This window comes from Chelonoidis abingdonii, chromosome 1 (assembly GCF_003597395.2).
Source record: "Chelonoidis abingdonii isolate Lonesome George chromosome 1, CheloAbing_2.0, whole genome shotgun sequence".
NCBI lineage: Eukaryota > Metazoa > Chordata > Testudines > Testudinidae > Chelonoidis > Chelonoidis abingdonii.
In genome coordinates, this window is record NC_133769.1 from 8,033,274 (window position 1) to 8,047,028 (window position 13,755).

General features: G+C 41.2%; 1 protein-coding gene across 4 annotated transcripts; it reads left to right on the forward strand.

Annotated features, from left to right (window-relative positions):
* Nucleotide 1: 1 nt before the first annotated feature.
* Nucleotides 2-13,455, forward strand: ATP5F1C (ATP synthase F1 subunit gamma). Of its 4 annotated transcripts, XM_032773326.2 has the most exons (11): nt 46-127; nt 840-900; nt 1,464-1,498; nt 4,404-4,535; nt 5,282-5,486; nt 6,836-6,979; nt 7,476-7,540; nt 7,973-8,128; nt 11,459-11,555; nt 12,531-12,568; nt 13,306-13,455. In XM_032773326.2, exons 3-10 carry the CDS (start codon nt 1,480-1,482, stop codon nt 12,535-12,537), a joined length of 825 nt encoding a protein of 274 aa, XP_032629217.1. In that variant the 5' UTR covers nt 46-127; nt 840-900; nt 1,464-1,479; the 3' UTR covers nt 12,538-12,568; nt 13,306-13,455. The 4 variants fall into 4 exon arrangements, with proteins under 4 accessions (XP_032629213.1, XP_032629215.1, XP_032629216.1 ...); XM_032773322.2 differs by lacking the exon at nt 840-900 and having other exon boundaries at nt 2-127; XM_032773324.2 differs by lacking the exons at nt 840-900; nt 12,531-12,568 and having other exon boundaries at nt 2-127.
* Nucleotides 13,456-13,755: the final 300 nt, after the last annotated feature.

Consider the following 13,755-nt stretch of genomic DNA (forward strand, 5'->3'; position numbering starts at 1 on the left):
CTGTCGGTCGCGGCGCGTGCGCTGTGCGGAGGCTTTGACCTTCAGCCGGGCGGCAGCAGCCAGCAGCGGGGAGAGGCCTCGCCATGTTCTCCCGAGGAGCCGCGGTCCTGCTCTACCAGCCGCAATGGTAACGGGGGGGAGGGGCGCGGGCCGGATCTGCGGCTGCCGAGGGGGAGCGGGACCCCGGGGTGGGGACGCGGCGAGGGAGGCGCGGCGGCCCAGGGAGCATCGGGCCTGCGGGCGAGCAGAGGGCGGCTGCGGCTGAGGATAACGGGGGTGCTGCAGGGGGCGGGGCTGGCCCCTGGGTCGGGGTATGGGGGGGGCACCCGAACACCCCGGTGCCTGGCTCTTGCTAGGTCAGTGAACAGGGCAGGGGGCTGCACCAGGAGTGGCCCGTTCCGGCCCCCGGGAGCTCCCTTTGCTCCCTTCCCCCCAACGCGGTCACATCCGGGGGAGCTGGAGTATCGGGGCGATGCACTGAGCCCCCCGGCCCTTCTCTCTGGTCAGACCCCACTGCTGGGGAGAGGAGCTGCGCGCCAGGTTAAGGGGGAGTTCGCGGGGCTGTTCTGTGAAGCTCGGGGAGGGGGGCTGCTCAGATAAGGAGGATTTTACCGTAATGTAGCTTGAATGAAAGATCGCTTATCTGGACGTTGTTGCTGCTTTAACCTACCAGGGAAGATAGATTCACTGCCCCGAAGACCATACAAGCTTGATGAGTGAAATACAGATTAAGGAAGGTGGTGGGACCGAACGCAAAATCCAGTCCAATTTGTCTCACATTTTATTTTAAATGTTTTTCTTTTAAATTTTAATGTTAAATTGTATGAATTAAATTACAGGTCTGTCAGGTGAAGCATGTGAGCAGGTGGACAGTTAGTAGTGGGAGGCCAGCTGAAAGAAGTGAGTTTATAGGAGCAGGGGCTATAAATTTTAGGGTTAGATGAACAATGCCTGGCAAAAAAGAGAAAAGCTAACCTGCCCTTGTAGGTGACAGAGGCTGCTAACATCACAGTGATCAGATACTGAAGGGAGATATCATCCATTTACTCATTAATTATCATAGATGTCCCTATATCTTTTGAAGTTATGGATGTCTGTTTTCTCCCATCTTTGCGATTTCCTCCCTGCTATCCCCTGTTTATAGCTGATCATCAATAACAGTTTCTTCGGGATAGTGGGTACTGTACAGAGCCGTATGTTACATTTAATCAGCATTGCATAACAATAAAATATAAAACAAAGATGTGCTCTGCATGGGGAGAAAGGAAAAAGAGAAGATATGAATAAGGTGCAGAATATGAATCAATACAGAATGAAATATGTTTTCTGTAGTAGCTTAATTAAGAAGCAACAACAACCCACTTTTACATTTGCAAATATAAATCTCTCATCTCTGGAAAATAGGAGACTGTGGTGACTTGTTGGAGTTGCACTTAACACACAATGTTTCTGTTAATTTTCAGGGGCCAAGTCAGGAATATGGCCACTTTAAAGGACAGTAAGTACTTCTGATTTGTTTATAATATGGTAGGAGATGAGAGGAATGGGATGTGTTGCAGAGGCACATTCTTAAAATGCAGTATTCACTCAAACTATAATGGTCTCGATTCAGTAAATTGAATATGAAGGAAAAATTTTGCTGTTTTTAAATTTTAAAATGTAGACTTGGAGGCTTTGAAGTTGTGTTGGTTAGGAGACCAGCTCTGCCAGATGGGAGACTTGGTGATAAATTGTCTAAAATGACAGTCGTAAGAGGGTCTTCACATTCCTGTGTTTGCAGAAGGTACTTAAACAGAAAAGCTCCGTTAATGGCATCCAGTTGGTGGTGTGGGTAGACCAGAATAAGGGTATGTAACTGAAATTTAAAAAGGCAACTGCATGAGTAGTTTTAAACTAAATACAAGAAATAAGTTATTTTTCATATGCATATTTACAAAAACCAAGGACTTTGAGGGAAGGCTGCTGTGCCTGCCTTTAACTTTATTCTATTTCCAAACCTTAGTATTGTAGGTACTCATTTTAGTTGTTTAGTTGCTAAACTTCTTTTTGAAAATGGCAAAATTAGTGTCATAATAATATTGGGACTTGGTGGCACAATGCATTAATAAACTCATACCCCTCCAAATAAGTAAGGTTTAAATGTAGATTTGATAAACAAGGGTAAACTAGTTTCAGCCACAACCTGATTCTGGAGGTTCAGGGCTCCTTGTAACCACAAAATCACTTGCTGGCTGATCTGTGTTTTGGAGAGTAACCTGGCTGTCACCAATCAAATTGTAAAGAGAAGCTGCTTACTCTGTGACCATTTCTAGTCAATGCCATCAGCATCTTGTTTTCATAAGCCTGAATTTACCCATAAATAATCAGTCTTCCTTTAAAAAAAGACAACATTCAATAAAAGGTAAATGTATTTAAAGGAAACTGATTTCATTTAAAAACACTATATTAAGTTAAAAGTATAACTTCAAAAAATCCTTGCTGATATTTTTGCTTATTAAAACAAATAATTTTAAAAATTGAATTTACTTTTCTCTGTTTTTTTTTTTTTTTTGTAGACTGTGTATTTCTGTCACTTTGGACAATAAAAACAAACCTTTCAGTTTTACTTGTTTTTCATCTTATCAAATCACTCTTTTAGGTTTTCATGTACTAGTAAAGTGTTCCAATCTCTATCACAAATAATGCAGGGGAATTTAGTTAGTCTTCGTCTTTTTGAAATCCTTTTCCATTTCTTTCAGTTGGTTTTTTTTTTTAATTCATAGTAACATTTCTAAAAGTCTTGTCTTATATAAAATGTGCTTGCTTTGCCAAAATCTAAACTTGGGACCAAATTTGACCCGACTGTGTCTTTAAAATACTGAGCTGCATTTACTGCAGGGAACAGGCATGATGACTTGAGAGGGGCATTCATGAAAAAAGTTAGAGACGGACTGGGAAAAATAAGACCTACATGAATATGGAGCTTTAGCTTAAACCCCGACTGCGTCAGTTTCTGTTTTTGGAGCTATGAAAAATTTCTCCTCTGTAGAAAAGAGTCTGTTCTCCAGGTAAATGCACTGCAGGTTAGTTCTATACACGTTTATTTAGGAACATAAGAATGCCCGCACTGGGTGAGACCAATGGTACATCTAGCCCAGTGGCCAGTGCCAGATGCTTAAGAGGGAATAAAAGAACAAGGCAGTCTTCAAGTGATCCATCCCCTGTCATCCAGTCCCAGCATCTGGCCCTCAGACACCCAGAGCATGAGGTTGGATCCCTGACCATCTTGGCTATTACCCATTATGGATCTAGGCTCCATGAATTTGTCATTCTTTCTTTTTGAATCTAGCTATAGTCTTTGGCATTCACAGCATTCTCTGGCAAGGAGTTCCATTGGTTGACCTAGTGTTGTATGAAGAAGTACTTCCTTTTGTTTGTTTTAAACCTGCTGCCTGTTAATGTGAATGGGTGACCTGTAGTTCTTGTGTTATGTGAAGAAGTAAATAACACTTCCTTATTCACTTTCTACACACCATTGATGATTTTATAGACCTCGATCATATCCTCCCTTAGTTTCCTGTTTTCCATGCTGCGTAGTCCCAGTCTTTTTAATCTCTTCTCATATAGAAGCTGTTCCATATCCCTATTCATTTTTGTTGCCCTTCTCAGTTCCTTTCCATTTCTAATGTATCGGTTTTTGAGATGGGGTGACCAGAACTGCATGCACTATTCATGGTATGGGCGTACCATGGATTTATATAGTAGCATTATAGATACTAAAACAGAAAATATCATCCCTCTCCTAATGGTTCCCAACATTCTGTTAGCTTTTTTAACTGTTGCTGCACATTGAGTGGATGTTTTCAGAGAACTGTCCAAAATGACTCCAAGATCTCTTTCTTGAGTGGTAACAGCTAATTTAGATCCCATCGTTTTTAGGTTTGTTGGGATTATGTTTTCCCCAATTACTTTGCATTTATCAGCATTGAATTTCATCTGCCATTTTGTTGCCCAGTCACCTAGTTTTGAGAGATCCCTTTGTAACTCTTCACAATCTGCTTTGGACTTAACTATTTCGAATAATTTTGTATCTACAAACTTTGCCTCCTCACTGTTTATCCCTTTTTCCAGATTATTTATGAATATGTTGAACACCATTGGACCTGGTACAAATCCTTGAGGGATACTGCTATTTATCTCTCTCCATTCTGAAAACTGACCGTCTGTTCCATTTATAGGAAAAAGTGGAGCAGTCTAAATTACTGCTTTTATTATTTTGCTAGTTTACAGATTACATTTACAGTTATGTTTAATCTCACTTGAATTTTTTTATATTGTCAACTTTCTCTCTCTATCTCATTGAAGCTGATTAATTTGTGACTGCTAGAAACTTTAGCCCAATTTTAACCCTCAAATGCTTGTAGTTACCAGGCGTTTAAAGTCCATCAAGAATATCCAGAAAATTACAAAGTCCATGAAGATGGTTGCTGCAGCGAAGTATGCCAGAGCCGAGAGGGAACTGAAACCAGCTAGAGTGTATGGAGTAGGATCCTTGGGTAAGATAAATTGTTTGTGTAGTGTCTGACATAAGAATCGAGGGGCAGAATTTCAATAAGACTTGTGCTCCTAAATCCCCTATATGCTTATCAGACTTTCTGGGTGAGACTTTCGAAAGGAGAATCCATATCTTACCGACGATGTGAATGTTAAATATTTTTAAATTCATTTTCTGTTAGCTTCCCTTAAATATTATGTCCTAACTTGTAAAAGCTTTTTAGAAAACATAAGGAAATTTCTGTTTCCTGTCCATGTTTATAATGGTCTTTTGGTTTAGCTTGGAAACAGCAACACCTAATAATTTGGGGTCCACCTCCTCTCTTCTCTTGTCCTCTTTCTGCACTCGTGTGCCTGTTTGGTACATCTTCAGCTTAAACTTTGCTGTTACTGGTAAACACGCTATTACAAAGCATGGGGAAAAGCATGCACCTGAGCTACCTTTGGAATGATGTACAAGACTAATGCATCAACACAACAGTGAAACTGACTAGACACAGAGCAGGGCCAAATGCACAGGAGTAAACCATTATTTAAAAAATAACTGACACAGAAAGATACAATAACCTTAAGGGTTAATTATATCATCAATAGGCAGACAAAAGTGTGAATGGCGTCCCTTTAGAAATGGTTCTAGTCAGAATAGGTGCTAATATGTTTAGTCAACATCAAAATGTCTCCTAAGAGACATTGCTAGGGATGAATATGCTTGAATGCAATTTTTCCTGCCTTTTTTTTTTTTCTCCAGCTCTCTATGAGAAAGCAGAAATTAAGGTCGCTGAAGACAAGAAGAAACACCTCATTATTGGTGTGTCCTCTGATCGTGGTCTTTGTGGTGCTATCCATACCTCTGTTGCTAAAGCCATAAAAACTGAAATTAGCACCCTCTCAGATGCAGGGAAAGAGGTCATGGTGGTTGGAGTGGGTGACAAGTTAAGAGGCCTGCTTCAAAGGTAATCTTTGAGTAGTAATGCTTTAAATCAGTGGTCTCCGACCTTTTTACGCCTAAGATCACTTTTTGAATTTAAGGGCAGCCCAGAATCTACGCTGCCCCACTCACTCCATTTCCACTCCCCACAGTTACTCTTCCTCACCCTCCCTCACTTTCACTGGGCTGGGGTTGACAGGGGTTTGAGGTTTGGGTGAGGATGCAGGCCCTGGAACGGGGCTGAGGGATTCACTGTGTGGGAGAGAGCTCTGGGCTGAGCCTGGGGCAGGGGGTTGGTGTGCAGGAGGGGGTGAGGGGTGCATATAGGTGCAGGAGGGGGCTCTGGAGCAAAGTGTTGGGGTGTAGGGTGTTGTAGGCTGCTGGCTCTGGGAGGCAGTTGGGGTGCAGGCTCCCGCTGTGGGGGGGCACTTACCTGAAGGGGCTTCTGGCAGTGCAGTGGGGCTAAGGCAGGCTCACGCCCTGTCTGAGTCCCACTCAGACACATCGGCCCCTCCTCATTATCACAAGCCAGGCCACCTTGCCAACCAGCAGTGCTCCACATGGCCATGCTACTCCCAGAAGGGGCCATTGCACTGTGGAGGGAACACATGACTCTGCATGCTGCCCCTCTCTGCAGGCACTGCCCCTGCACCTCCCATCTGCCACAGCTCCCTGTTCCTGGCCAATGGAGTTGCGGGGGCAGTGCACGGAGACCCCTCCCCCATCTGTGCACTGGCAGGGGTGTGCTGGCCACTTCTGGGAGTGACATGGGGCTGCAGCAGGCAACCCCATTATGTTGCTGTGGCTGGAGATCATGATCGACTGGGAGAGACTCCAGAATCAACCAGCCAATCGCGATCGACGGGTTGGTGAGCACTGCTTTAAATTGTCTATAGGAGAAATTTCAGGGCTATCCTTTAATAAACAGCTTGAAATGCGTAGGCTAATTTATTTTAAAATGGCTGTGAAAAAAAATCAAGTTTCTGTAGAACAAATTCCTGCAATTATGCTAAAGTTTTTTGCTGAATTGTGTTCTGTGTTAATTGTTGCACTGTACTGAACTATGTTGGAATGAGAATGTGATTGCTGACAAGACTCTCACTATTGTAAAAATTAGAGGTACATCTCATGAAGCTATTCCAGTGAGCCATATTTTAAATAACTAAATTTCCTTTCATCTAGGCCCCAATCCAGAAAAGCACTGATGCATATGCTTTACTGTAAGCACACCAGTAGTCCCATTTAAAGTCAGTGGGTCAGTTTGTGTGCTTAAAGCAAAGCGTGGGCTTAAGTGTTTGCCTAAATCAAGGCCTATAGTTGGGTTCTACAATAGCACATTGGCTCAGGTTTTACACAGGCTTGGTTTTATTTTAGAACACACAGTAACCATTTCCTGGTGACATTCAAAGAAGTGGGAAGGAAACCCCCCAGCTTTGGAGATGCTTCAGTTATTGCCTTAGAACTGCTAAACTCTGGATATGAATTCGATGAAGGATCTGTCATCTACAATCGATTCAGGCAAGATAAACTGAGACTGGTCTTCAGATGTCTGTCTTTTGTTTTAAGAGTGCACAGAAAGGAATAGGGTGGAAGGTTTTATGTAGACTCATACAATATATGCAAATGGTATGTTAGTCTAGTGACGACATCTAAAAACTTATGGTAAACTGACATGCTTATTTTTTTGTTTAAAAAAGTCAAGATTTCAAACAATCATAATACATGTGTAAGCTTAGATGTGCTTTAACAACTACTGGAAAGCACATACCTGTCGAGCTATGTTCTGAGTTCTGTTCTTTATTCCTGTTATAGTTGATGGTGTTACAACAGAAGTAGTATAAGGAGTTTTCTGTTCTTGGTTGTTTGAGGTGTCAGCTGTTCACAACAGCACCACGGAACGCTAATCTCAGGTTTTGGAAAACAAAAGTGTTTTTCATCAATTTTTAGATTAGAATTACAGTAGAGACTTTTTTTTTACAGTAATAAAGATCTTTAAAAATCATTTCTCGTGTAGGTCTGTCATCTCCTACAAGACAGATGAAAAACCTTTCTACTCTCTTGATACAGTTGCTGGTGCTGGTAAGTAGTAAAATTAACTATGCAGTCCAATTCAATGAATAACTCTTGAAAGACCATATATTTCATGGTCTGTCAGTTAGTTGTCATAACACTACCCCATTTTACTTACTTTTTGCCTGGTTGTGTACTTAAATGTCTGGCAATCCAAGGATGTCATTTGTGAGGGTGGGATTTTTAAGTCAAGTTGTTTTGGGTTTTTTTTACTACCACATTAGCACAGTATGTGATTTGGCCTCTGTTGACGGGGACTTGATTTTGCCTGTTTTATATCAAACAAGATGTTGAAATTAAAATAAAATTTGATTTCAGTGTGAACGAGGTTGGGTGCTAGGAAGCAAAAACATGTCAGTAACGTTTAATGCCACAGTATCTTCAGTAGGATGTGACTAGTTTTGTCGGGTTTTTAATCTCCACTCTTACCTATTCTTACAGAAAGCATTAGTATCTATGATGATATTGATGCTGACGTGCTGCGAAACTACCAAGAGTTTACATTAGCAAACATCCTCTTCTACTCTCTGAAGGAATCCGCCACCAGCGAGCAGAGTGCCAGAATGACTGCTATGGACAGCGCTAGCAAAAATGCTTGTAAGAATACTCTTGGGGGTGTTTACAGGACTTCAGCAGTCTAGCAGGATTAATCAGAAGTTCACCATCTCACTTGTATATTTTCAGTGTTCGCTATTCTAGCCCATCCCCCACTTTTCATGGCCCAAAATCCTAGTTGCTATCTCTTCAGCCAATACAGCCCTTCCAGAGACAATAGCCTTACTCAGTACCTAAGAAAAAGGGGCTGCTGCTCAGTGACGTTATAGTCTTGGTACCTAGTTCCCTCAATATGGAAAGCAGAAGGCTCTGGCGAGAAGCAGAATGCAAGATTCCTGTGTAAGAGTGTAAAGTACTGGGCTGGCCCTACGACTGCCACGAGTACTTTACGCTTTTTCAGTGTCTGTTGAGCTGAGATTTCAAAAAGCTCCATAAACTTTTAATTAAGCCTCTCAAACCCATTGCAATTACTGTGGCATCAATTTTATAGATGGGGAGACTGAAGCAAATTTTTAAATATCATACCCAAGGTCACCCAGCAGGTTGGTGGACAAGCAATAGAGTTTAGGAGTTGAATCAATTTTTTTTCCTACTCTGGCCACAACCTCTAAGTTTTTGGACTGAGCTACTGCAGTGTGGTAAACAGAGTGGTACTTGCAGCCATAGGTACTTTTTTGGATGACTTAATTTAAAAAAAAAAAAAAAATGCTAGCTAACATATATTATTTGATCAGCTCTAATTACCACCATGTTGTTGTGACGAATGGTTTCCACAGCCTAAGATCGAGAGCTTCTATGCTTGCTTTTTCTTTTTTTTAATTCCAGGAAAATATACTGTTGGATTTAAACATCTCCCTTTCAGTGTTGCAACCAACATTTAATCATTTATGCTGTGGCATCCTCTTTCAAAATTTTCTAAGAAGGCTCAGTGTCATCACCTGCCTTGTATGTCGGGAAATTTCTTGTGCGTTGAACCAACAACTGTGAGGTTGGTTAGGATTGGTTGGTTACTGTTGCTTAGCCTTCTAATTCCAGGGCCTGCCGTGGCCTCCCTCTGTTTTTCCATCTCTTGTTGGTGTTTTTGCATCTCTCGTTTGTGCGCTATTTGGCTTGCTTGTTCTCTTTTGTAGGCTTTCTCTTTTATCCCAGCTCTCTCCTTGGCTGGCTCTCTTTCTCTTTCTCTCAGCTCCATCTCTTTTTCTTTTATTCAATTTGTAGTTGTTTTCCATGTCTCGCTTGTGGTCTGCATTTCTGATTTGTGCCTCTGCCTCCAGTCTTGCTAGCTCCTGTTTCAGTCCGGTATCATGGTTCTTGTTGTCTTGTTGTGGGGTGCCCTCTGCTGGTTATTGTCTGAACTGCTGCCTCTCTGTCTCCTGGCAACAGTGCTAGTCAACGTGTCTTTTATAACTTTACACCTCTCCACAACAGTTAAAGCAAAAGAGAACCTCTTTTGTTTTTACAAATGTGTTCTGGCTGGAGTGCTTGCTGACCACTTAAGGCTGTTTGTTTAACAAACGACCGTCATACCTTTTAATAGCCCTCCCTATGCACACGCTAGCAGGGAGCAAGGGAAAAAAAAATCTCTGTCTGCAGTTTAAAAAAATAAACCCTTTCCCTTCTGCTTAGAACCAGCTAGCAGAAGCAAATTAATAATCTTACTGGCTTTGGATTCTATCTTTCGCACTTCGCTGCCACTGATATCATAGTTCCTACTCAGATTTGAACCTTAGCGTTCATAAACTGAGAAGCTAGCAGAACCCCTCTAAGCTTAATTACCAGCTTAGATTTGATATCGCTGCCACAGCCAATTCCAATGTTTGCTCACTTGGTCCCCAAACTTCCCTGGGGAACCCCCAAGACTCAAGGCTCTGAGTCTTACCACAAGGGAAATAAACCATCCCCCCACACTCCTCCCCCACGAATTTCTCTCTGGGCTAACTGAGAGTATTGCAACCTTGTACATCACAATACCAAGAAGCATGTCTCCTCTCTTCCACAAAGAGACAAACAAAGACAAGGCAACAGAAAATCTTACTCTCTTCCCGTAGCTTCTCCCGCCTTGGACCTGGAGAGTTGACCCAGAGAGACAGTTTCTCCCCTCCCCCTGTCTTTCCTTTCTCCCACCAATTCCTGGTGGGTCAACTAAGAACAAAAATCAACAGGTCTTAAAAAGCAAAACTTTTATTAAAAAGAAAAATAGTAAAACAGTTCTCTGTAAACTAGATGGTAAGATACAGGTTTTCAACTTATAGAAAATGAATAAACAATAGAAAAGAGATAACAGCCTTCCAAAAACAATACAATTTAGCATATTTATAGCCAAATACACATAAAGACTCCACCAGCCAGATACACAGATGCAAATACAGCAAACAATTTAAAAGACTTACTTTGCTAACTTTGTACTTACAACTGGGAAACAGAAGATTAGAGCGACTGGACCAATAGCCCCTCTCATAGCTGAGAGGCACAACAGACAAAGACCCAAGACCAAGAAACACCCCCAAATTCCCTCCCTTAAGCTTTGAAAAATCCGGTTTCCTGATTGGTCCTCTTGTCAGGTGTTTGGTTTCCTTTGTTAACCCTTTGCAGGTAAAAGAAACATTAACCCTTAGCTATCTGTTTATGACACATGTCCATTTATATTGTCTAAGCTGAGTGCAAAGCAAAAAGTGAGAAATCGCCACTAATGAGGGAAAGCAAATTGCTGTCAGTTTTAGTACGCAGAGGTAAGGATGTTTTTATGTTTTTAAATATACAGTCACAGTGTGCGGAGAATAGCACAGTGAATTCAGAAAGCCCCTATTATGTGAGGGAGAGGGCAACAGAAGGAGTTTGGGTACGTTTCCTTGCTGGCCTCCTTCCCTCAACACACGAGGGAGGTCTAGCTCCAGCTCCAAGAAGGAATTAATGGAAGACCAGTTAGATTCCCAGTTAGACATTTCTGCTGGTCAGAACAGTGGTAACTTGCTTAAACAACTGCAGCTTTTCGTTTTCAGTATAGCTAGCCATGGGGGGGCACATTGCAGCCCAGCTGCGGGAGACTGAATAGCAGATAGTGAGGTCTCATACTATAATACTAGATTGCTTTAACAAATTACACCACATTGCATTCACTAGTTTAAGGTATTATAATTAAAGTTGACCTTCAGCTGACAAAATAAGGTACCAGAATACATCTTGACGTGCAGTACCCTTTATTTTTCCTTTCCTTGGTGGTTAACAATATTTAGTAAATTGCAGTGGGTCGCTCTGTTAATTCACACCAACAACTATGTTGTACTGTGTTCTGCTCAAGTAGATCAGAGGGAAGTGTATCTAATTTTTTCCATTTCCAGATTCTACCATCTAAATTTAAATTTTTATTTGTAGCTGAGATTATTGACAAATTGACCTTGACATTCAACCGTACCCGTCAAGCTGTCATCACCAAGGAGCTTATTGAGATCATTTCTGGTGCTGCTGCTCTGTAAGTATCTGTATAAATATGCAACAAGGCTTTTCACTTAGATTGCTATCATGTTCAAATGTCCTGCTGTTTACCTTGTATTAAATAGGTAGAGTGGAGGAACAGCTGTTCTAAAACTAAAGGAAAAAATGATGCATTGATACTTGAAGAGTTCTTTATTCTGCTTTAACAAATTCCCATGACTGGTATGATGCTTAAACCCTGCATTCAGCTCAAATTTTGCCTCAGCAACTGCTGGCTGGTATAGAAGATTCTGTAGCCATGAAGCTACATCGTGTTCATGGGAAGTGGCTCTTTCCCCTGCACCTCCTCACCTTTGAGTGGACGCCCATTTCTGCCCCATTCTATGGGTATAATTACCTGGGCCTTTTTTCATCCACCCTTGGCTCAAACAGCCCCAAATCTCTCTAGTGTAGTGTAAATTCTTGTTTTGGGGAGCCTACATAGGAGATTGACCTTTCTTCTGTATAGATCAGCCTGCTGTGTAGGTTAGAAGGTGAGGGATAACTTCTGTTGGATGGAACTTGAGCTTGTTGAATGTAAATGCGCATTTTAATGAAATAAAACCAGTTTAGCACTTGTGTGTTTTGCTGACAAATACAAAACTTTGTCACTCTGCTAGGAACTGCAGAACACTGTGCACTATGGGCGATGATAGGTGGTTGTGCTTAGCCCATATAATTGGTTTATTTGCACAGAATTAATTTAAATTGCACCTAATCAGCAGATTAGACTTGTGTTCTAATTAAAGATATAGATCAATGCATTCATAACTAATGTGTGTACAGAAATGGCGGAAAACAGCTTGTGGCACAACTGCATGTGTGCGCGTTTTTAATGCGCTCTTTAGTTTGTATTTAATTTGGCTGCTCATTGACACATCCTTGGTTAAATCACAAGAATAACTTCCCCTTAGTTTGCATGAGTTGCTTCTTAACCTGCTTGTTCTGTTTTTTCCCATAACAACATTACCAGGGGATAACCGGAAAGCAAGTTTCAGCTAAAGTCAAGAGGTAAAGTGATGAAGTAGAAACTAGATTCTTCCAAAAAAAAAAATGGTTTGGCACTGATGATCCTGAAGCAGTTAATGAGAAATATGTCTGCATTGCAACACAGAAATCTGAATTTTAAGTGCCCTCTTCTCCTAAACTTTTGGAGAAATCATTTGGGGAGTGTCTGGTATGGGCCTATCTGTAATTAGAGCGTAATAGCATCTTGTCAACAGTGGTACCATAGAAAATTGTTTTTAAACATCAGTATTGCTCTACGCTGCCACATATGTAACAGGCTTATAATAGTGTGCCTTATGGTTCTCGAGAGCTTTAATGCACATAATGTGTGAGGAATTGAAAGTAATCCATACTTCACACAATGTATACAAGTCCACAAATACTCTGACCCTATTTGTGGTTTAATTCAATATCCTTGAGCCACTGAACTCCCTTAAATAATCATTCATTTTAAATGTTATAGCACCATAAGCATATACAATATTTTACAAATACACAGACAAGACACTATCCTACCCGCTGTAGAATTTACAGTAGTAGGAATGTAGAAGTTGATATGAAAAGGATTATGAAAGAAGTGGGTTTAAAGAAGAATTAGGAGAACAGAGAGGGCATTTGAAGTGAGAACTGTTAAAAGCTTGTGGGGCAGTATGAAAAGACAGTGGAGATAATGTAATATGTATACTTAAAGATAGTCTTGATATATGTGTGAACTTTAAATATTTCTTGTATTTTTATAGGTAAAGAAACGAGGAGCTATTCTAGAGAGTTGGTTTAACCTGCTTATATCCATATTGATAAAACTGTTGGTCCATCATTCTGTGAATTAATGGGGAAAACCTGAAAATATTTGTAAATTATCTTACAATAAACCACCTACATGAAACAAACGTTCTTGTTTTCTCGTGTGTGAATATCTAAATCAAAGAGAATCAATTACTTTTTGAAACCAGCTCTTTACTGCTTTTAATCTGTTTATGGAGTACATAGTGGGTATGTGGGTTTTCTGTAGAGAAGCACAGGAAATGTTATTCAGGGCTTGTCTACACTTAGCGGGGGATCCATGAGTGGCGATTGATGCATCAGTGGTCAACTTAGCAGGTCTAGTCAAGACCCACTCAATTGACTGCAGATCAATCGCTTGTGGACATCGCGTAGTGTGGACTCCCCGGTAAGTAGATCTAAGCTAC